Source organism: Pristis pectinata, chromosome 11 (genome assembly GCF_009764475.1).
Source record: "Pristis pectinata isolate sPriPec2 chromosome 11, sPriPec2.1.pri, whole genome shotgun sequence".
Lineage (NCBI taxonomy): Eukaryota > Metazoa > Chordata > Chondrichthyes > Rhinopristiformes > Pristidae > Pristis > Pristis pectinata.
In genome coordinates, this window is record NC_067415.1 from 32,524,458 (window position 1) to 32,549,474 (window position 25,017).

A 25,017-nucleotide genomic window follows, 5' to 3' on the forward strand; every position below is an offset into this window, starting at 1 on the left:
TCCATATAGCTAATACCCTCAAATCCAGACAGCATCCTGGTAAACCTCTACTGCACCCTCTCCAAAGCCTAGACATCCTTCCTGTAATGGGGCAACCAGAACCGCACACAATACTCTAAGTATGGCCTAACCAAATTTTATACAGCAGCAACGTGACTCCCTGACTCTTATACTCAATGCCCCCAACCAATGATGCCAAGCATGCCATATGCCTTATTTAGCACTTTATCTACTTGCATTCCACTTTCAGGGAGCTATGGACTTGGACGCCAAGATCCCTCTGTACATTAATGCTGTTAAGGGTCCTGCCATTAACTGTATAATTTCCACTTACTTGGAGATTATTTAAATATTGGAGAACTTTTAAAAATAATTTTAAAATTAAATTTGAGATGATTTAAAAATTCTCTTAAGTTTTAAAAAATTATCTCCAAAGTAATTTGGAGATGTTGAATTACGAAGATTATTTAAATGGATAAAATTTAATTAAACGTCTATTTAAATTAATTAATTAATTTGAATTAATCAATGTCATAAATAGTAAGGAGGTAATTTGCTCAGTATAATAATACAATGAAAGCAAGGTCATTCAAGTTTGAAATCTGGAAATTCTTTATACAATGAATAATATAAATCCATAATTCTCTTCTCTGTGAAATGTGATTCAACTGAACTTACAAAATTATATCTTTTGTTATGCTATTATCAGGGTCAAAAGAAGAAGGTCAGGAAAATTGGATTAAGGTACAAATCAGCCATGGTTGAACTGAACAGAGGCATAGTCAAAGGCTTGAATGATCCATTTCAGATATATATTCTTCATGAAAGAGTTCAGATTAATTTGACTATTTTTCAAAAATGAAGCTACATAATTTACAGGTTACAAAGTTGCTTTCAATCAAAAAACACCAGGTGCAAGTTAAGCAAACTACATCAAATTAATATATTTCACCATCACATTATCTTGCTAAATACATAACCTACCATCTGTAGAATCATACACAAATAGTTACATCATCAAGTAATTACCGGTTGCCATCGATAAATCGCTTGCTAGTTCTTGCTCCACCCCTTACCTCCACCTTTTCATACTGGCTATCTCCCCTCTATCGTTCAGTCCTGATCAAGGGTCTCGACCTGAAACGTAGACTGTCCACTTCCCTCCAAAGATGCTGCCTGACCCGCTGAGTTCCACCAGCATCTTGTGTGTTGCCGTGGAAGACGAGTTGCTTTGCAAGGTGCGAATAATGATTTTTTAATATCACTAACTCTGTAGCCCCATGACAACACACTATATCGTACTGCGACTATTACACCCAATAATACTATTATTTCTGTACACCACTGATGCTTCGAAAGATGCCGCGGCCCAATTCTGTTTCCATGGATACCGGATCTGTACGAAAACTGAACTGGGCTCCACACGACGCAGGGATCGGCCCAGCTGCATCCTTCATCACCAAGCGGCCGGGCCGGGCCATGTCCCGTCGCTCTGCTGCTCCTACCTGGGGATAGCGTCGAACCAGCCTGGCGATCTGCTCCCTCTCCAATAGCCACTCGGGCTTCCGCTTCTTCCTCCACAGCTTCTTCTTAGCCTTTCTCTTTTGATATTTCTGCTTCCACTTTTCATAGTTGTCAATGATCTCGCCGCGACTGGCGGCGGCAGCCGGGCCCCCGGTGAACCCCATGCCTGAAAGTAACGTGGAGACGGTCACCGATCCGTCGCACCGTGATGACGTTAGTGGTAGGAGCGGTCGCGTGCTAGTGACGTCAGGTGCCCGAGGGTCATTGGCACCATCTGTTTGCAACCCCTGTGTCAGGTGGAGGCATCCGGAGCAACACACCGGGAACTCAGCGGACCAGGCAGCGTCTATGGAGGGAAGTGGACAGGCGACCTTTCGGGTTGGGACCCTTTATCTGGACTGAAAGAGAAAGGGGAGATAACCAGTATAAAGCGATGGACCTTCTCATACTCCACCTTTCTACACCAGCTACCCCACCTCCAACTTTCCATCCTGGCTATCTCCCCTCTATCCTTCAGTCCAGATGAAGAGTCTTTTATTTTTTTATTTACAGCGTGGTAACAGAACCTTCCAGCCCAACGAGTCCACGCCGCCTTTTTTTTTAAACCCAAATTAACCTACCCGTACGTCTTTGGAATGTGGGAGGAGACCGGAGCACCCGGAGGAAACCCACGCAGACACGGGAGAACGTACAAACTCCTTACAGATAGTGACGGGAATCGAGCCCCGATCACTGGTGCTGTAATAGCGTCGCGCTAACCGCTACGCTACCATGCCGTACTGTGTCTCAACCCAAAACGTCGACTGTCCATTTCCCTCCACTGATGCCACCTGACCCGCTGAATTCCTCCAGCATCTTTTGTGCTGCTACAAGTAATGTTTAATATAGTAAACTCCGTTCATCCGACGTGCTTGGGATTTTGAAGGTGTCAGACTAGCTGATTTTTCCGGACTGAAAAATCAAAGCAAAACTGCAGATGCCGGAAATCCGAAACAAAAACAGAAAATGCTGGCAAGGCTTAGCATTTCCAGCAACATCTGTTCTGTTCATCCGATGTCATGAAGTGTCTTCGAACTGAAACATTGACTTTTTCTCATTCCAGAGATGCTACCTGACCTGCAGAGTTCTTCCAGTATTTTCTGATTTTTTTTCCATACTATTGGATGTTATTCCTATTAATATTTCAACATACGTAATTCACCTTTTAGATATTACACAATAGAATAATAAAGGTTTCAAAAATCCAATAAGATTAAAGGCAGTGCCAGAACCAGGCCCTCAGCCATGAAAGGAAGCACAGGAATGGGGTTATCATTGACTTAAAGGCAACATTGGAATCAAGGCCCCAATGTGCAAAAGGGTGCACAGGAACCATGGCCCCTGTGCATTAACGGCACCATGCGAATCAAAGACCCTGTGATTCTAAAGGATTGAGTGAAAGAGAACATGGGAATTGGGACCCTGGTGAGTGAAGGCAAGCAGGGGAATTGGGGCGTCTGTGCATCAAGTCCGATGTCAGGATTGAACCTGGATCCCTGTTCCTGTGAGGCAGCAGCTTTGCTAGCTGCACCACTGAGACACCCAAACTGTCAAAGAAATGTCATAAAATGTTTCACAGTCATACTTTAATAAAATTTGACACTAAGCTGTAGATAATCAAAAGCTTGGTTAAAGAGAATAAGGGAGTATTTTCTTTAGTTTTGACCCTTGGTAGCAGAAGGCAAGGACCCCAATGATGGAGCAATAAAATTCCAGTATGCTCAAAAGGCCAGAATTTGAAGAATGCAGATATGTCAATATTTTAATGCTAAAGTGAAATCATTGGATAGTATGGGAAGAGAAATGAAGAAACTTGTGAAAAAACAAATAAGAATTTTAAAATCAAGCTTTGCTTAACCAGGAGCCAGTATTGGTCAGCATGCATTGGACCATTAATGATAAAAATCAGAATCGAATGATCAAACTGTGGAGAAGAGGAAGGAATGATAGTGCCTGTGGGATCCAGGGCAAGTTTACAAATTAGATCTGAAATTGTCTTCATGATGGGGGGAAAAGGTGACGGTTAAGGTTGTTTTTGCAGTTGGAAGTCTATGACCAGCAGTGTACCACAGGGATTGGTGCTGAGACCCATGCTGTTATATAAAGTGAATGTCAGAGGCATACTTAGTAAAGTTTGCAGATGACACAAAAATCGTTTGTTAGTGAGGACATTCTTTGGCTACAGAAGGATATTGAATAAGATGGGCAGGAAAATGGCAGATGGAAGTTAATCCAGAAATATACAAGGTGATGCATTTTCCCAGGACTAATAAGGTTAGGATACACACAATGAATGGTAGGACCCTAAGAAGTACTGGTGTATATGTCCAAGGATCCCTGAGGGTAACAACATAAGTCGATAAGGTGGTAAAGAAGGCATAAGAAAGGATACTTGCATTCATTAGTCAAGGCATGGAGTTTAATGTGTTTCTATATAAAATATTATTTAGGGCATAAGAATGTGATTGCAATGGAGAGGGTGCAGAGAAGATTAATCAGGATGTTGCTTGGGATGGAGCATTTCAGTTATGAGGAGAGACTGGATAGGCTGAGTTTGCTTTCTTTGTAGCAGAAGAGACCGAGGGGCGATCTGATTGAGGTTTATAAAATTATGACAGGTATAGATAGTGAGAAACTTTACCCCTTAGCAGATCTGCCGATAACCAATTAACATCGGTGTAAGATTATGAACAGAATATTTAGAGGGGATTTGAGGAATTTTTTTTCATCCAGAGAATGGTTTAAATATGAAATACACTGCCTGAGGATGTAGTGGAGATAGAGGCTCTCACAATATTTAATGTATTTAGATGGGCACCTGAAATGCCATGACATAGAAATCTCTGGGCCAGGTGGAAAATGGATGCATATGGGGACCAAAGAGTCCATTTCTGTACTGTAACACTCTTTGACTTTATCAAATGGCAATGAAATGCAGAAATATCAATAAAGCAATGATGCACAACATATGGCCCATGAGTTAAATCGTATCTGGCCTGTGGGATGTTTTTCAGAATCAGATTTATTATCACTGTTTTATGACATGGAATTTGTTGTTTTGCAGTAGCAGTACAGTGCAAAGACATAAAATTATTATAAATCTTAAAATAAATAAATAGTGCAAAAAAAATGGAATAATGAGGTAGTGTTCATGGGTTCATGGACTGTTCAGAAATCTGATGGCGGAGGAGAAGAAGCTGTTCCTAAATTGCTGAGAGTGGGTCTTCAGGCTCCTGTACCTCCTCCCTGATGGTAGAAACAAGAAGATTTTCAGTTTTTATCTGATCCATCTCAAAATTCCTCACTCCAATTCAAAAGGCAAAACATTTCACCAAAAATATTAAATAATGTAACTTCCTTAGAGCAGTGAGCTGCCTGACATCATCATTCTCCTTCCAGCCTCTCAGGGGCAATTAGCGATTGGAAATAAGTGCTGGTCTTTCCAGCGATGTCCACATCCCAAGAATTGAGTAAGTAAAAAACAGAGGATTTACAAGGAACAGAGCTGTTGGAAACTTAGACCCAAAAGATTGCTTTTAAAAATATCTAATTTAACAAACACTTGCCAAAGTCCCTTATCTCCATTTAGATTTGGACACTTGTAATGAGGGAATAATAAGAGATCTTGTGGTTAAGGATCCCCTAGGAAGTAATGACACAACATGGTAGAATTCTGGATTCAGTTTGAGGGCAAACACCTGAGATCCAAAACCACTGTCCTCACCTGAAATAATGGCTATTACAAAGATATGAAGGTTGAATTGTCTAAAATGGACTGGGCAAATAGGTTAAGGGATATGTCAGTGGATGAACAAGTAATTAAACAGCTAGTTCATCATGGTTAGCAGAAATTTATACCAATTAGTAAGAGGAATTCCATGATAAAGGTGAAATATCTCTGGTTAACAAGGACGACCAAGAAAAATATTAAATTGAAAACTTGAGCTTGCGAAAGACAAAGCCTGTTTTTTTTCCAGGAACCAGCAGCAAGAGACTAAAAAGCTAATAAGGAGGGAGAAAATTGATTTTGAAAGAAAACTGACAAATAATATCAAAATAGACAATAAGGACCCCTACAGATATATAAAAAGAGGGTAGAAGCTTTGAAAAATGAGAAGGGGGACTTAATAATGAGAAGTAAGAAAAGTTTCAGATAAGTTAAACTTTGCATGAATGCATGATGATACTTTGTGTGAATGTTCAAAGTGGAGGACAAGGCAAATATCCCAAAGAGAACAGATGGGTTAGTTTCAAATAATGTGAGAGCATGCAACAATTCCTGTCATAAGGTTAAGGTACTGGAAAAACTAATAGGTCCAAAGGTAAACAAGTAGCCAAACATGATGGATTTCACCCAAGGGTTTCAAAAAAGTGGCTGCAGAAATAATGGATTCATTGGTTGAAATATTTCAAAACTGGAGTTTAAAATCAGGAAAGAAATAGCTAGTCATTTAGAAAAGTTTAATGCAATCAAACCAAGTCAACATTTATGAAAGGTAAATCATGTTGGCAACTTTGCTAAATTTCTTCAAACATGTAAAAAGCAGAGTTGATAAAGGGAACCTATAGATGTAGTGCATTTAGATTTCCAAAGGGCATTTGACAAGGTGCCATATAAAAGGCTGATGCACAAGGTTGAAGGTATTGGTATTGGGGTAAGTATGTTAGCATGGATTGAAGACTGGTTATCACGTAGAAGACAGAGAATCAGAATAAATGGGTCTTTCTCAGGCTGCAAGGTTCTAACTAGTGGAGTTCCCTTAAATAAGTTCTTAGCCTCAGTTATTTACTATTTTTAATTAATGATCTGGAGGAGGGGGGAAAGAGTGCAAGGTATCCAAATTTTCCAGTGACACTAAAATAGAGCATGTTGTAATGAGTATATTTGTAATATACAAGAGGATACAGATAGATTGAGTGAGTAGGAGAAAACTTGGTAAATGGAGTTTAATGTGCAAAAGTATGAGGTCATTTATTTCCATTAATTAAAGGAATCAAAATGCAGACAATTATCTAAATGGAGAAAAACGCAAATATGATGTGAGAAGTTCAGAGGGATCTAGGCGTTCTTGTGCATGAATCACAAACAATAAGCACACATGTAGAAAGATAAATGGCATATTAATTGTTAGGGATTGGAGTTTAGAAATTGGAGTATTGTTACAATTTTATAGGGTGCTGGTGAGACCACACTTGGAGGACTGTGCACAGTTTTGGTCTCCTTATGGAGGCAATAAATCAATATCTTACCAAAAGAGATTCACTAGGCCAACTCCCAGGATGAGAGGGTTTCCTATCATGAGCACCTAAGGAAGTTGGATCTGCATTGTTTGGAGTTTAGGAGAATGAGGGGTGATCTTATTGAAACATGTAAGGTCATTACATTAGGGTAAACGTTGGAATGTTTTCACTAGTTGGAGAGCCTCGAGAAAGAAGATGTAGTTACAAGAACAGCTTCTTCGCCTCCGCCATCAGATTTCTGAACAGTCCATGAACACTACCTCATTATTCCATTTTTTGCACTATTTATTTTGTAATTTATAGTAATTTTATGTCTTTGCACTGTACTACTGCTGCAAAACAACAGATTTCACAACATATGTCAGTGATAATACACCCGATTCTGATGATGAGGGGCTGGTCATTTAAAACTGAGTTGCATAAGAACAACTTCTTGCAGTAGAAGATGAATTCCTGGAATTCTGTACCCTGGAGAGTTGTGAAGGCTGGATCTTTGGAAGTATTTAAAGAGGAGGTAGATACATTTTTGAAAGATAAGGCAATTCAAGGCTATGGGTGACTGGCACAGAAGACGGGTTGAGGCTGGGGCAGATCAGCCATAATCATTTTGAATGGCAGAGCAAGTTTACGGGGCCAGGTGGCCTTCTTTGGCTCATACTTTCTTATGTAAATCAATAAGCAAGCATTCCCTGCACTCCCCATGAGCTGGACCGGGATCAACTGATGGACTCCAGATTATACATGTATGGAATCATCAGAACTGCAGTCCCAGCCTGAAGTGTCTAGTGTCAGAGAGCAATCACTGACAGTTCCACCCAGACAATAAACGTGGAAGTTGCTGTCATTTATGGATGTTTATTAGGATAATCTCTGAAAGTTTCAATGACTTTTCCCTGCAAATTTAAATCCTTACATTGATTACGGCACACCAATCCCATCCATTAATACAAATTACATATTAAACAGATCAATATTGCTTACTAAGAAATTCCATCTGACGTACCTGATTGAATTAGAATCTTAAAATCAGTCAGAAAGCTTCCACGATTCATAAGGAATATACAATAATTGATTTTGTTTTATAGTTATTTTTCTTGTAGTTTAGTAGACAAGAGTACAGAGTACAGTTCCAGAAGATCAGTCAAGTCCAATCATTTTGAAAGGAAAACTGCCTTGCCCTTTACAGAGCTATTAAAAACATGCAAATAATTTTTATCCATGAGTAACTACTTGTAATAGTGTTTTTTAATTGGTCACATTATAATTGGGGTTATAATTAAGGGCAGATAGTTTATAAATCAATTTTTAGACAATAGGCACCTTGGTCTGATTGCCCGAGTACACTAATTGGTATCAAGGGATTGTTCTATTAGAACATATGGGAGTTTTCTAAACTAATATCTATTGATTGCAGAACCATTAACGCAAATCTGAGCAGATCGCCACTAGCAGCTTTCTGCAAAGGTGTGAAAATCCTGCACTCATAGGTTGAATGCCAAGGGGCTTCAAAGGGATATAGATGAGCTGACTGAGTAAACAACGTGGTAGATGGAATATAATGTGCAAGTATATCCACTTTGATAGCACTTATTAACTGGTTAGAGATCGAGAAATATTGACGTTCAACAGGACCTTCATTGATAGCTAACTTGCAGTGCAGCAAGCAATTAAGGCAGCAAATGATATATTGGCATTTATTGCAAAAGAATTTGAATACAAGAGTAAAGGTGTCTTATTACAGTTACATAGTGCCTTGGTAGAAGCATGTCTGGAGTATTATGTTCAACCTAACCTAAGAAAACAATATATTTGGCATAGAGGGAATGTAGTGAAGATTCACCAGCCTGTTTCTTGACAAGGCACCATATAAAAGGCTGATGAACAAGATTATAGGAGTTGATAGAAAGAGCTGATAAGATGACAATCACATTTCCCTGAAAGATCCAGTCTAAATAGTCTGCAACTATTAGTGGGTCTTTTCCCATCCTACATGTGATGCTATGCCATCTAAATTTTCAGATCTTTGGCATTTAGCAGCACTGTGAATCTAGCTTGTTGCTTACCTTTTCTTAAGACTATGGTAGCAGTCCTAGGCTTTGGTAACACCAGCAAATTGAGCAGGTATGTATTTCTTCAAGCATCACAATACTGTAATGTTGCTGGTAGGCTTTGACAGTATAATAGAGGAGAGATATGGAGCTTAGCAAAACTGGGAGTGGTAATTAGCATTATACAGTTAGATCAATTTTCTTTCTTTCTATTCCCCTGGAATAACCCATCTTTGCAGAGCTCCCAGGTTGGATAGCCAGCCTCGTATCCACCTTCTCACCTTGAGCAGATAGGAATGTTGTCCATGCAGATTCCCTGACTTTCTGATCAATCTGCATACATCTTACTCATGCCCTTGACCAATTATTTTCCTGGTCCCATTTTCACTCCTACAACCGATGTGATTCTAGCCTATCTGGGCCACCTGACCCTGCCCAGATATTGGTTACTATAGAGACATCAGTCACGTGAGAGCGCTTCGGAGCAGCAGAGGTATAGTCTGGGTGTGTTCATCCTATGGAATGCATGTAGCAACACATAATACATTCTGCTAAGCCTGTCATGTATTCATTTTTCCCTTGGCCATACTACAAAGCAAGTGGGTGGATAAAAGTCAAAAATGTAACGATCAACTGGAGTTATACCAAATAAAAACAGAAAATGTTGGAAATGCTCAGTAGGTCAGGCAGCATCTTTGGACAGAAAAATTGTGTTAATGTTGCAGTTTGATGACATTTCATCAGAAGTTATACCAGATCACTTGACATGAACCTTTAAGAATAGTGCCTGTCTTCTGGATTTTAATATTTATATAAATAATGTCTCAGAACCTCCAGTCAGGGATGAATTTCTGGAGAATCACCATGGAAATTCATTGTCATAATTTTTATGGCATTTACTTTGGGGAGTTTGTCATTTGTTTAAAAAGTATACAAATTAATTACAAGTAATTTAATGTGCTAGAAATTGCAAGTGGCACAGCTAGTAGAGCTGCTGCCTCAGAGCTCTAGCAACACAGGTTCAATCCTGAACTCTGCTGCTGTAAGTGTGGGGTTTGTACTTTTCCCCCATGTGTTCTAGTTTCCTCCCAAATACCATAGATGTTCTGTTTGGCAGTTTAATTGGCCACTGTAAATGACCCCTAGTGTAGTTCGGTGATAGAATTAGGGAGAACTGACAGGAATGTGGGAGAATTGGTTGCAGGGAAAATAAGTGGGGAAATGTAACTGCTCTGAGAGCTGGCATAGGCTTGATGGACCTAAATTGGCTCCTTCTATGTCATAAGGAAATATGGAAATGGAAATATAGACATCAATTAATAAGATCTAGCTCAAAACGGGGTAAACATTATCAATGCCTAAGTGCCTTACAGTTACACAAAGGAATTGACTTCAATAAAGAGTTAGTCCTGATGAAGGGTCTCAACCTGAAACATCAGCTGTCCATTTCCCTGCATAGATGCTGCCTGACCCACAGAGTTCCTCCAGATTTTTGTGTGTTGCTCAATAAAGAGTTAGAAAATTACCTTTCTGCCACTAAGTTCCCACAATTGGGTAATAATTCTCAACATTCTTCTCCTTTCCACCTCTCCTACGCACAATAATGGAACTATATTCTAAACAAATTAACTCTGGTGCACTAAAGCACTGTATATTATTTTGGAGAGTGCCAATTACATCATCCGATATACATTAAGGAGAAAATAATTTGATAAGTAAGCTTATAAATGATACCATCTCAGCACTTTGTAACAAATTAGGTCAGAAGTAGAAGTATAATCAGGATTCTGTAAGAGTTCTACAAAAAATACAAGTGAGCCACTTGAAGCTAACCGAATACAGCTACTTTGCTTTCTGCATGATTATAGCACATTGTGGAAAAAAGAGCAAGATTTGCAGTTATACAGTACCTTTTGTAGCTTTTTCAAGATTCCCAAAGTATTTTAACCCAAAAAAGTACGTCTGAAGTGTGGTCATTGTTGTAACCTAGGAAACAGGGCAATCAATTTGTACAAATCCCATCAATGACAACATGAGGGACAAATTTTAAAGAGGAAACCAGGAATAAGCATGTATCGCACTGTACACAACAAATAGTATGAGTGAACCCGTCTTTAGGTAGCAGCCTCCCCGCAATACTTCTTCAATGCCGAAGATAATGTAATTTTGTAACGCAGAAAGTGGTCTACATTAATATAACATCTTTCATTGCCTTCCATGACTGAATATTGCCTTTGGACTTACTTTGAAAGACGGCACTTCTCAATTCCTGCACTGGAACGTCAGTCTAGATTTTTGTCCCCAAGTTTCTGAACTAATTCCTGAACCTGGAATCCTTTAACATAAGGTGAGAGTCTAGCAAATATGATCAGAGTTGGATTGTTGCACCCCTGCTTCTTGTTATCCTAGGTAACCTGGCCAAAACGTGTCCCTCAGTCACAGAGACTAAAACCTAGATTATTTATTGTTGGTAGGAGTTTGCTGTGGGTTTCCCAGGCTGCAGCAATGACCGCCCTTCAAGAGTTAATTGTTGTTAAACCCTATCGAACATCATGAAAAGTACATGAAAAGCGCTGTTTTAATGCAAGTACTTTAACTGCGAAATGAAACAATCGTCTTCATTGAAGAGGTGTTAAAGGCAGGTTATTCCCCAATGAACATGGTGTAAAAGGATTCCTGAGCACCATGAATTCACCCTTATCACTAGCAGTCTCTTATGGTGTGCTTTTTATCTTCCAAGACCAAAATATTTGCTTCGGAATTAGGGTGCGGTCATTTGTTATTGTTAAAAGTTAGCTTACTTGAATGTGGCTTCGATTATTACGAATCTTAAAGCTTCCCAATAGACGTGTATTAGATTTCACTCTGGAAATGATCAGAAAAATGGAAAACGATTTGCAGTCGGATCTGTGAAGGTATTTTCAAACTTAAATAAATTTCAAAACGCTCCTTTTTTTGTCGTGTTTTGACGAGTTGCATTTGGCAGGTGTTCGGCAATTTAATTACTGAAGGAGCTGTCAAGAAAACATGAGTATGTATGATGAGTTGGGAGGGACACTGCCCCTCCTAGTTCCAGCAGACAGTATTTTTTTTGCCAGAATTTGACGAGTTCCTACTGAACGGATACAGCTATTGAAAGCTAAAGGTCTGTGCAACTCAGCATATTCTCTACCTTTTAAATCTAAGGGTGCTTGGTGACGAATATGAGTGTGCTCGGAGATGGTTTACGGGCTCCTGGATTAAGGCAGTTTGAAGCGTGCGCTCGGGGTTGAAGCAGACCTTTGCTCTGCAGATACGAGCAGAAGCAGAAGAGATTGGCGGTGCGTTGATTAATAGTGACAAAATATTTCAATAAGTGTTAATTGCAATAAGTTAAGTTTGTTCCTACAATTAGCTAACACTGACGTGCGGCTACTCAGGTGTTGCTGTGATGTTACCCTAAATTCGAAGGCAGGGTTGAGAAGGAACATTTTTAAAGCCTGCTCGAACCAGTTATGAATGTTTTTGTGAGGTGGAGCCACTTTTTGAAACAAACAGATTCTCTGTTTAGAAAGTTCTTTCCAGTTTGCAGTCACTGTGACCCTCTTGATCGACCATGGGGGTTGTGGCCCGTTCTCTAATCTTAAGAAAGTGTGCTTCATTTTGCTGCTGCGAATTTTTCAGGCCAGTCACCTCCTCATTCTCGGAAAGGCGGAAGTTGTGCAAAAATTGGGTATAATGTTATAGCATTAAACTTTCTTCGTTCCCAGTTCAGCGCGTCCCAGCAGAGGAGAATGGTGAAACACAAGGGGCGTTCATTCCTCCTGCACACGCCCCCACCACCTCGTAGTGGTCCTATTTAAAAATCCCAGATGAACTGGGAGCGCTTTAGCCGCAATATTCATGGGGTATTGCACACTCCACGGAGAAATGTCAAAAGCAGAGATAGAACAGAACAGCACAGGAACAGGCCCTTTGACCCACGTTGTGCCGAATTAATTAAGTTAATGACACTCAATTTCTTTTATCTGCACATAGTCCATACCCCTCCATTCTCTGTATATTCATATGCCTATCTATGATGATTATATGCCTTAAACGCCTCGATCATATCTGCCTCCTCCTCCACCACCCCTGGCAGCGCATTTCAGGCGCCCACCACTGTGCGTGCGTGCGTGCGTGCGTGGGGGGGGGGGGAGGTGAAAAAGCTTGCCCTCATACTTTTCCCCCTTCACCTTAAATGCATGCCCTCTAGTATTAGACATTTCGACCCTAGGAAAGACGTACCCACTGTCTATGTATGTTATAATTTTATAAACTTCTATCAGGTTTCCCCTCAGCCTTTGCCGCTCCAGAGAAAACAACCCTAGTTTGTTCAAGTTCTCCTTATAGCAAATGCTCCCTAATCCAGGCAGGATCCTGGTAAACTTTTCTGAACTCTCTCCATAGCCTCCACATCCTTCCTATAATGGGACAACCAGAATTGAATGCAATACTTCAGATGCAACCTAACCAGAGTTTTATAAAGCTGCAACATAACTTCCTGACTCTTGAATGCAGCACCTCAACTAATAAAAGCAAACATGTCATATGCTGCCTTTACCACCCTATCAATAGGGTGAAACCAATAAAACTTTTCATTTTGTCAATGGAAACTAAACTTCTTCACTGGCTTCTCCAATGTTATTGGAAGGCTTTATGGTTGGTGACACTGTTGTTCAATCTGTTAACCCAGGTATATATGGTTATTTGGGAAATTCAAATATATATAATTTAATTTTTGATCAGTAAATTACACATAGATATAATTGCTGGAAAAGTGATCTCAATGCATGCCCAGGTGTTTAACTGGGAATTTGACCTTTCTTGAATGTTTTTTGGTAAAACAACTTGATAAAATTCAGAAAATGCGATGTTTATTATATCGCTGTGAGTGTTTTACTCCCACACTCACAGCTTATTACTTCTTTGCTAAATTAACGTGGTGAAAAGGCAGGAACATTGCCATATGATTCGGAAAGGTAAACACTGTGTAATCAGTTCCAGCAATCACCATTAGCACTCCAGATCAATCCAGGAAAAAAGCGCACCCTGCGATGAGCAACTCCAAATAGTACAAAGGCAAGCAGTTCTAAACTGCAAGAAAAATCTTTGTTGTGTCTCATAAATTGGTGGCAAAATTCCAAAATATGACGAAAGAAAAAGACTAATGTGTTGGTGGTAAATGTGTGTTACCTAAATATTCAAGCAAAATGGGCAGTTTCTATGAAAATTTGAGTATATGGCTAGACGTATAGTCACATGCATGTCTTTGACAAGATAGCTATTTGTAATGGACAACAATGGTTTTAGTACAATAATATTTTCTCTATCAGTATTTATAGCAAGATTACTGAGCCAATGAAAACAAAGCCATAGAATGGTAGATGGCAGTTTGAATATTAATATATATTCGAACAGTATAAACATCCACTTAGGACGTGACATCTCAACTGGCTCCATGTGAGTTCACAATCCATCTTGCATTGTGCCATGGTATTGAGGAGCAAATCATGGGCCAAATTTTTTAGTCCTCTTAACTGATAAAGGGCACTTGTCACCATGAAAATCAAACAGATGGTATGTATGTAATTTGTAGGGTTTTTGTTAGGATGGTAAGGAAATTTAAGTCCCCCCGTCCCTCCCCATCTCAACATAATTAATTTGGGGGATTACATGAGCATATATACAGGCCTTAAACTGTGTCAAGCTACCATGTTTTTGGTGACACCTCTCAATGGACATGGTATTTCAATTGTTTGGATTCCTTTACCGTTTAATAATGTATAGGATACCCAGTCAGAATAAATCCAAATCTACTGCCTCAATGTATTATTTAAACTATGACTCACTTTCCCATCTCTCTCTCCTCTTGATATTTTCACTTTGATGTATTAAAAGGAAGCTTAGCAGATCAGTTAGCCCAACCCCAGTCTCACAGTCATCAATATTCTCACAAGTCACTGCTCCTCTGCCACTGATCGTGTTTGGTTACACTGCAAAAATAAATGCCACTATAAAGTTACCAGCACCGATCAGAATTGTAAATGACATAATTCACCCACTTGCCTTTGTGCTTTTTCTGTCCTAAGGTCACCTCACAGTACTAGCCCAGTAACTGCATATTACATGAACCTCGTGCCATTTCCCCTGGGCAGCATTTTAGCAATCCCAGTATTTTGTTTTAGGGCATTGCTGGACAGCTGTTAGATCCTGCAAGATCCTTTACACACTGGTATCCAGAGCAGTGACAGCAGCAGATTGTGTTTACATTGCACCAAACTGATTACCATGTAAACCGTCTGAGATTCCACTACAGAACTGACACATTAGAATGGCTGATACTTCTGCTGCAATGTGGGTGCAACATTAGATGCTCATCATGATTTGCTCCTGAAGTATATGAACAAAGTTGGTCATCAAGTCCATACTTGGAAAAGATGGCTTCCAATCTTTGTGGTGCTGGACTCTTCCACACTCCTTGATGTTTCATGCTTTCTGGAAGGGTTCCCACCCAAAAACTATTTTATTTCATACACCAATCAGCTATCTTGTGTGAAGGCCTCATCTGCAAAAGAACTCCCCTAATGCTGAGTGAGCATCTGCACTCTCCTTCCTCCTGCCTTGATTTCAAACCACTGGTGCCAGGCATCTCACCACATGCAGATTTCCCTCTCTGTACTGTTCTCTGAAGTACGTGTAGTGTCACTATCTGTCCTTGTGGCTGCAAGTATGAAATCAATAGTGAATTGCTATTCCTAAGGCTTTGGTTGTTCAGTACATGAAATGGGGGGATGGGTGAAAGTGGGGGTGGGGGTGGGGGTAGGGGAGGACAAGGGAAACCCTGTGATGCAGGTGGAAGTAAAAGTAAGAACATAAACCATCTGCAGATTGTATATCAGCAAAGTGAGTAGGTTAAGGGGTATACAAGATGTAAGAGTGGGGATTGGCTAAGAGGATATCCAATATCTTGAACAGTTTTGGATCACAACCTCAATAATTCCCATCCTAATAATGAACAACCATATTTTCTGTGCAGGTTTGGACATGTAGGCACACCAGTCCACCTCCTGTCCTCCCTTCCTCCTTCCAATTGTGAACCACCTTTATCCTGCTAGAGAGGAGAGCGAACATCAAGGTATGTTGTGCAGTCTGTTTTGGGGAATTGACTGTGTGGGTGAGTAGTTAGCAAACTTTAAGAAATGGATTTGAAATTTGCACCATTTCCCCAAGTGGTTGCAGTGGAACATATGCATGTTAGATGTGAGAACTTTTTGGTTGGTGTGTAATGAGGGTGTGGTGTATTAAAGAATGTCTAACTATAGTGGAGTCATTGGTAGGAATTGCTAATTGGTTTACTATTGTCACATGTACCAAGATACAGTGAAAAGCTTTGTTTTGTATGACATCCAGACAGATCAAACCAAACATGAGTACATCAAGGTAGAACAAGAGGAAAAAGCAATAATGTGTTTTATATAGTGTTACAGTTATAGAAAAAGTACAATGCTGGTAGACGAATAAGATGCAAGGGCCACGACGAGGTAGATTGAGAGATTAAGAGTTCGTCTTTATCATGCATGTTAAATTTGCAGATGCATTAATTGATCTTTACCATCCATCTAATTACTGAGTTTCTTGCAGCATTGCATTCAGGTCCTTGGGGCTTCTGATTCCTGGGATTAACCACCTCACCCTCTTTACCTGTAAGACCTCTGATTTTCCAAGTTGGAATAATATGTGCTATTACCCTCACCATTATTTGTCACAAAATCTGATACATAATGCCTTCATTGCTGTAAATGGAACCTATAATGAAAACATAAAATATAGTATATTCTTGCAAATCACAGAACTACCCGGCCCCAAAATAAAAACAATGCATACTTATTGAACATGTTAGCCATATACATAAAAACAATGAATACTTATTGGATATACTAGCCATATTTAAGTTTTCCATGTCTATGACAGCCTATCGTCTTTGATAAATTATTTTAAATCTTAATGAAAGTTGCAGAGTTGGATACATTTAATACAGGTTATTTTCTCCTGATGTGCCAGCCTAGTGATGCTGTAACACAGGATTACATGTATGCTAAATGGCAAAAACATCATGTAACAGACAGAGCAAAGCAATCTCACAATTAATGGAGCAGATCAAAATTCTGTTGCCCTTCACATCTAATTCTCAATGGTCTCGAACAATCAAACAATTAATGAGAAGAAGAGGTCCAAGAATATATTCATCCTGAGCAGTGGCAAGGTCAATGTTGATGCTAAAGACAAAGCTGTCACTTCTGGCTGAAGCATTCAAACCATGTTCAGCCAGAAATGTCAGAGAGGTGATCTCTCTTGGCTTCCTCCTGAGATTTGCACCCTCACAGAAGCTAGCCTTCAGTCAATTCAATCCAATCCATGTGATATCAAAGAATGACAAAGGGCACTAAAAATAGTAATAGCAATGGGACCAGACAACATTGCAGTTTTCGTATAACCAGTGTTCTACAGCCAGCTGTGCCTCTCACCAAACTGTTCCAGTCAAACTACAACAGTGGCATCTACCTGACAATGTGGACAATTGACCAGATGTGCCCTGGCCACAAAAAGCAGGACAAATCATCAGCAAAGTAAATGTAATGTGTCATCAACAGTGCTATCAGTCAGCATTTACCAATAATCTGCTCAACAATGTCAGCTCTGGGTTTCACCAGGACCATTTGGCTCCAGACCTCATTGCAGCCTTGATCCAAATGTGGAACAAAGAACTGAATTCCAGAGGTGATGTGAACATGACTGCCCTTGGCCTCAAGGTAGCATTTGACCAAGTGTGGCATCAAAGGTCCATGCAGTCAATGGGCATCATTGGAAAAACACTCCAATGGTTGGAGTCATACTTCCCACAAGGAAAGTAAGTTGTTGTTGCTAGAGGTCAATCATCCCAGTCTAGAACATGACTACAGAAATTCCTCAGGGCAACATCCTATGCCCACCCACCTTCAGCTACTCCATCAATAACATTCTTCCATCATAAGTCAATTGTGCAATCATCAGCACACTATGTTCAATTCTATTTACAAATCCTCAGCAAATGAAGCAGCCCATGGCTACATTCAGACACAGCCTTATTCATGGTAACTGACAATAAGCGCCAGATAACATTTACAGCACAAAAGTGCCAAGCGATAACTTTCCACAACAAGAAAGAATTCAAGCATCTATCCTTGACATTCTATGATCCTTGGCATTATTATAATCAAGGCCACCACCATCGACATCCTGGGAGTCACTGTTGACCATAAACAGCAATATGAAGACAGTGGCTACAAAAGCAGGTCAGAGTTTGAGAAACACCTAAGATGCTCATTAATAGTAGAAATGGAAATCATTCTTGCAGGAGGTAAATACACTTAAAATATTTATAGATCAGATTAATTACTTACATGGACAGGCAATATACGTGTTCTATTTTTGTTGAGGCTGAAGTCCTCTTTCCCTTTTACTGGTTCCTCTGTAGAATCTTTGTCTGCAACAGTACTGGAACTTGGTCCCAAGCCAATGAAATGGGTTAACAAGTGCTGCACATGAGCATGGTTGACTTTTAGCAACACAAACTATGCTGGAGGAACTCAGCAGGTCAGGCAGCATCTATGGAGGGAAATAAACATTCAATGTTTTGGGCTGAGACCCTTCATCAGGACTGGAAAGAAAGAGGGCAGAAGCCAGAATAAAAAGGTGGGGGGAGGGGGAGGAGCTGGCGGGTGATAGGTGAACCCATGTGAGAGGGGGTAGGTGGTAGAGGGGTGTGGGAGTGGGAATGTGGGAATGATGTGAGGAGTTGATAGGTGGAAGAGGCAAAGGGCTGAAGTCAATGCTTGGCATTTACTTCCTTTTTGCTAGAATGTGCTTAACTTGAGATGGATGTCTCATCAATTTTTCACACATGCAAGATCATGATAATTGGAATTAATCATTTTGTTTTGCAATAGTAGTTTAATATTTGGAATTTAAGTGAACAGCTCCAGTGACCCAGGTATGATCCTAACCTTGGGTGCTGTCTGTATGGAGTTTGCAAGATTTTGCTGTAATCTCGTGGGTTTCCCTTGTGTGCAATTGTTTCATCCTCCATCCCAAAGATGTCAATTGGCTGTTGTAAACTGCCCCTAGTTTAGATGGGTGGCAGGAGAATCTGGAGGAGTTGATGGGAGAAGAGGTTACAGGTAAACAAGTGGAGGAATGGAGCTGATGGGAACGTTCTGAGAGCTGACATGGATTTGATGGGCTAAATAGCAGTCTTCGATGTTGCATGAGAATGTAGAATATTAGTGAAGTGTATTGCAATTTGCTCAGGACTGTAAAATAACTTTTAAGGATTTGGGTATATTACATAAAATGTCCTTATCTGAATGAACAGGTTAATTTACAAAGTACAAATCCAGAAATACAATAGTGCAGATGCTAAAAATGTGAAATAAGAGATAATCCGAGAACTATGCTGGAAGCGTGGCAACACTTGCGGGCTGCCCCCAGAACACTCTACACAAAAGATGCATTTCACTGTGTGTTTCAATGTACATGTGACTAATAGAGATATCTTATCTTATAAGATGTTTCAGGCCAATTAACTTTCATCTGAATTGGGAAAAACTAAGAATAAATTACAATTTTTCTCAAATGTTCTCAGTTCTGAATAAATATCATCAACCTACTACATTGATTCTGCTTCTCCGTCCACAGATGCCACATACCTCTAAATATTTCCTGCATTTATCGCTCCTAGCTATTTTCCTATATTAGGTGAAGGTGGCCCTGCTTACATTATGTGCACAGGGTTAATAATCTACCATTATTACTGCTGCCGGTAAATATCTTGCATTTCTATGTCATCTACACATTCCTAATTTATTTAATGGAAAACTCTCCTTCGGATGTTGAATAGTAGGTGAACCAACAGAAAGCAAACCAATTCTTTGCATCTAGTCACCCACTGCTGTGTATTTAATTATGTACATAAAACACATTTCATTAAGATGAACCTGCTAACTTTTCACACTAGATGGTGCAACGGAAGCAAATTTGCAATACCTCAAATTACTTCAAGCAGAGCAGTGATCGGTGCTCTTTTGTCTCCTCTTTTGTCACTGCTCTGCTTTTCCCTCCTATATATTGGGCTCCCCTTTTTCTTATTTTCAGCCCTGAAGAAGGGTCCTGACCCAAAACATTGACCGCCTGCTCTTCTCCACGGATGCTGCCTGGCCTGTTGAGTTCCTCCAGTATCATTGTGTTTATCATCTAGATTCCAGCATCTGCAGTCCTTTGTTTCTCTAGGTCTAAAGGCATGGCCAATCTGTAATATCTGTTACCATAAACCCACCTGTCCATCTAGAATTACTACAGCACAGGAGGAGGTCATTAGGTCCACTGAATTTGTTGGCTCTTCACAGGGCAATTCAATCAGTGCCAAACGACCACCACCACTGCTCTTTCCCCAGAGCCCATAAACCATTTTTCTTCAAATACCTATCAGATTCCCTCTTGAAACCTTGATTGACTTGATTTCCACCAGTTTGGGAAATAGTGTTCCAGATCATAGCCATTCTTTGCCTGAAAAGTTTACCCCTACTTCTCCTTTTATCCATTATTGCATCCTTTAATTGTTAAAAAGATATGGTAATGGTAACAACCTCTCCCTATTTACCCAGTGTAAATAGTCATCATGTTAAAAATGTACATTCCTTTGTTGAAAGGAATGAAATGCTATCTGCAGTCAAAAAAAGTGAATATTCATACCAAAGCACACATTTATGAGACCTGGATTGTAGACTTGTTTAATGGTGTCATTAAGAAAGCATTTCAAAGGCACTCAAAGACAACAGCTGAAAATTAGTTTGACTTTGCTTGCACACAGACTTAATAATAAGATTGAAGGCATCATTAATTATTCCATCAGGGCACTCTTTCGACTCATCACCCACCCAAGAGGCAAATATGCACAAATCAAGCAATGATGACTGATATATTAATTAGAAAGAGACAATAACAACCCAGAGATTGGAAGTGGACACTGGGTAACTCTTTGTTAGCCTTGTGTACCAGATTAGTTATAAACTGATAGAATTTCCTAATGCTTGGAATGAAGCTAAATACCATAGTCATGGATGGTCAACTATAAGGACTTCCTCTAACATTAATTTCTTGTTTGTGGACTCAATTCCCACACCAGGAAATGAAAGTAAAATCTAATGCTCAGGCAATACTGTGAGAGGATTCCTTTGCAATCCTTCAGGTGACATATTTGCCTGTCCATGAGTGACATCTTCCTATGATATTACCCAGGACACAATTTCCCCAAGAATCTGGTTTTTTTTTGTACTGTAACTAAAGCATCCAAAACAAATTAACTGAGGTTTTATATTATATTTGCTGTTTCTGGGATCTGGCTTATGGCTATCATGTTTTCCTATATGACAAAAGTGATTGTGCTTCAATAGTAATCATTGAAACTCCTCTCTGCAGGTGCCTTTTAATGCAATATCATATTTCATATTAGTGAAAATGGGAATTTTGTTGATTATTCTAACAGGAGTGGGACCATACAATTTGTGGCACTTAGTTTTGTGTTCTTTCTAGGTCCTTTCTTGTTGGGGTAAGTACAAAGGCAGGTTGCTGTTCCTTCCTGGGTTATGAACACCCAACTGATGGACACCCCATTACATGCAAAGGGCATTTGGAAGACTGGCGGGATGGATGGGGATGGATTTGCTGGCTATGGCGGGGCTGAAGGCATCTTCTGCTGGGTGGGAAGGGGGCATTTCTGTATTCCTTCGCTCTCCAAAAAACGTAGTTTCCTCATTGATGCTTTCATTAGCCTTGCCTTGTACACTGCCCATCTCCTGAGGTGATCAGAGATGGGGTTTGGTATGGGAACAGAATCTTGGCAGCCGCTTGAAGGTCTGATTTCCATCGGCATCTTTCTGGATTTTCTTTTCATCATTTTCCAGTAACGTATTGGAAAAAGAAATGAATTTACTGTTTGTCTTTAAAAGTAGTGTTAAAGGGTAGCACCAATGAAAGATGATTAATGCACGAGTCACAAATTGCTCTTCCCAGTATCTAAGCAATAAAGAGTTCATTACTTTGACCATGTCTTGGGAAAATACACTTTCACAACAAAAACCTTTTGATCTGTGTTGGTCCATGAACAATAGAGGAACTGGCCATTTGACTAAGTCAGAGAGGCTTTACAAATTAGGGAATTGGACTTCTGAAGCTAAAATATTGTGCATGTAGATGGGAGCTGAAGGGCAAGATGAAAAGAGATCATTCTCTTCAAATGAAATATGATCCACTGATTTGGGTCTGTTGTCACATTTTCTATTATGTGTTATACAAGTATGATGTATCAACTGAACTAAGTCACAGTACTCATATGTGTGGTGGAATAAGTTAGCCAATGAGTTGACTTTACCTTCTCCCAAAGTTAACTTCAGGGAGATGAAAAATACCCAAATATATGATCCATGTTCATTTAGGACAATTACAAGTTCATTTGGCACAATGTGAGTCTACTTCCTTGTCCTACACGCTAGACTGATTGCCACCATTAACCCATTAAAGATAACTGCACCAGAATCATATTTCATAATATTCACCAATGTCATAAGGAACCAGTCAACGTTCATGAAGGGCATTGTATCAGAACTTTGAAACTTTCATTTCCAAATTTGCGGATGACACCACCGTAGTGCGTCGAATCTCAAATAATGTTCAGTTGGAGTACAGGAAGGAGATAGAGAGCCTAGTGACATGATGTCATCATGACAAACCTTTTCCTCAATGTCAGCAAAACAAAAGAAGTGGGGGGCAGTGCACTCTCGCCTATTTAATGGTACTGAGGTCAAGAGGGTTGAAAGCTTCAAGTTCCTAGGAGTGAACATCACCAATAACCTGTCCTGGTCCAACCATGTACTTCCTAAGGAGGCTGAAGAAATTTGGCATGTCCCCTTTGACTCTCACCAATTTTTATTGATGCACCATAGAAAGCACCCTATCCAGATGCATCACAGCTTGGTATGCCAACTGCTCTGCCCAAGACATTACCTCCACGAGTTAATGATGCAGCTCTACAAAACTCTGGTTAGACCAAACTTGGAGTACTGTGTCCAGTTCTGGTCGCCTCATTATAGGAAGGATGTGGAAGCATTGGAAAGGGTGCAGAGGAGATTTACCAGGATGCTGCCTGGATTGGAGAGTATGGATTATGAGGAGAGACTAAGGGAGCTAGGGCTTTACTCTTTGGGGAGAAGGAGGATGAGGGCAGACATGATAGAGGTATACAAAATATTAAGAGGAGTAGATAGAGTAGACAGCCAATGCCTCTCCCCCAGGGCACCAATGCTCAATACAAGAGGGCATTGCTTTAAAGTAATGGGTGGGAAGTTCAAGGGAGATATCAGAGGGAGGTTTTTTGCCCAGAGAGTGGTTGGTGCATGGAATGCGCTGCCTGGGGTGGTGGTGGAGGCTGATACGTTGGTCAAGTTCAAGAGATTGTTAGATAAGCATATGGAGGAATTTAAAATAGGGGGATATGTGGGAGGAAGGGGTTAGATAGTCTTAGGCGTGGTTTGAAGGTCGGCACAACATGGTGGGCCAAAGGGCCTGTATTGTGTTGTATTGTTCTGTGGTTCTAAGACTACAAGAAACTGAGTTGTTGACACAGCTCAGCACATTACGGAAACCAGCCTTCCCTCTATGGACTCTGTCTACACTTCGCTGCCTCAGTAAAGCAGCCAACATAATCAAAGACCCCACCCACCCCAGACATTCTCAGACCCCCCTCCCATTGGGCAGGAGATACAAAAGCCTGAAAGCATGTACCACCAGGCTCAAGGACAGTTTCTATCCTACTGTAATAAAATTATTGAATGGTGCCCAGTACAATTAAATGGACTCTTTATCTTACAATCTACTTCATTATGGCCTTGCACCTTATTATCTGCCTGTAATGCACTTTTCTCTGTAACTGTGACATTTTATTCTGCATTCTGTTATTGTCTTCCCTTGTACTACTTCAATGCACTGTTGTATTGAAATTATCTGTATGGATGGCGTGCAAAACAAAGTTTTTCCACTGTATCTCAGTATGTGTGACAATAATAAAACAATTTACCACTGGTTTCCCTGGAAGTGATCATAAAGTTGCTGCAGATTTGTCAATACTATACAGATGGCAGACCTGTACCTTTGCAGTACTGGTTAAAATCTTGGATGAAGTAATTGTTTCTCAAGACTTTATAAAGGTGGATTAATGGGAACTCTTAAAACTTATCCATTCACAAATTAGAAAGTTGCACGTGATTAGAGAAAAATATTTCCTCATCTCTGCTTAATTTTGAACTTTGCACAATGATATAATCCCTAGTTTCTAATGAGTCCTAATCTAATCTAATTACTTTCCTGGTATGTCCTCTGAGAAATATGTGCAGAGATTATAGCAGTTAGCTATAAAGTGTATTAAGGAGAGGGACATCAACTAGCAGTTGAGAAGCAGTCTCACCTTGGGTGAGCAGCTACAGGCTTGACAGTGGCTGGGAGGGGGACTGTGGTCAGGAGGAACGATTGTTGATGGAGGGGAGAAAGTGGAAAGGGAGAACTAGGAGGGAGGATGTTGTAGGAAAGTGGGGAGAGTGCAAGAATAAGAGTGAGAGAGCAGAATAATTGAAGGGTTGGCAGGAGAGGAGGAGGAGGAGGAGGAGGAAGGATAGCAGCAGGGTAGAGAAACAGTACAGGGAAGGCAGGGAGTTTGTGGTTGAAGCAGGGGTTGAGAGGAAGGGAGAAAGATGGAGAGAGTGAAAGGGTACGAACTAGAAATGGAAGGGACTGAAGAAGGGAAGTTAAAAGACTGAGGGAAGAAGTACAGGAGAAGGGTAGTGCAGGGGGGTGGGGATGAGGAAGCTAGTGTGTGTTTGTGGTTAGTATGTAGATAGGCAATTGCATGGTTAGAGTGTGTGCGCACGTCTGTTTAATTTGTCAGAATCGTTCTGGACCTCCTTGCCATTGGACCCAGACTTTGCTCTGTAAAGACTATGCAGCACTGGTGTATAACAGCCACCCAACATCTTTTAAAAAAAAATCCACACTGCTATCT

The 25,017-nt window shown here is 40.2% G+C and overlaps 2 protein-coding genes across 4 annotated transcripts in view; one reads left to right on the forward strand and one right to left on the reverse strand.

The window, feature by feature from the left end:
* Positions 1 to 1,766, reverse strand: part of ddx10 (DEAD (Asp-Glu-Ala-Asp) box polypeptide 10) — a 217,265-nt gene extending 215,499 nt beyond the window's left edge. The window contains exon 1 of the mRNA XM_052026644.1: positions 1,506 to 1,766. Coding sequence (XP_051882604.1) covers positions 1,506 to 1,688 — 183 coding nt within the window. The 5' untranslated portion in view covers positions 1,689 to 1,766. The remainder of the gene's footprint in view (positions 1 to 1,505) is intronic.
* Positions 1,767 to 11,730: 9,964 nt separating this feature from the next.
* The window catches only part of LOC127575936 (uncharacterized), a 47,275-nt gene continuing 33,988 nt past the window's right edge, over positions 11,731 to 25,017 (forward strand). The window contains exons 1-2 of one of the 3 annotated variants that reach the window (XM_052026198.1): positions 11,731 to 11,767; positions 15,910 to 16,008. The gene's annotated coding sequence lies outside the window, so the exon portion shown is untranslated. Of the gene's footprint in view, positions 11,768 to 11,813; positions 12,173 to 15,909; positions 16,009 to 25,017 lie in introns of those variants that run through there. The other 2 variants (XM_052026197.1, XM_052026196.1) reach the window with 2 other exon arrangements.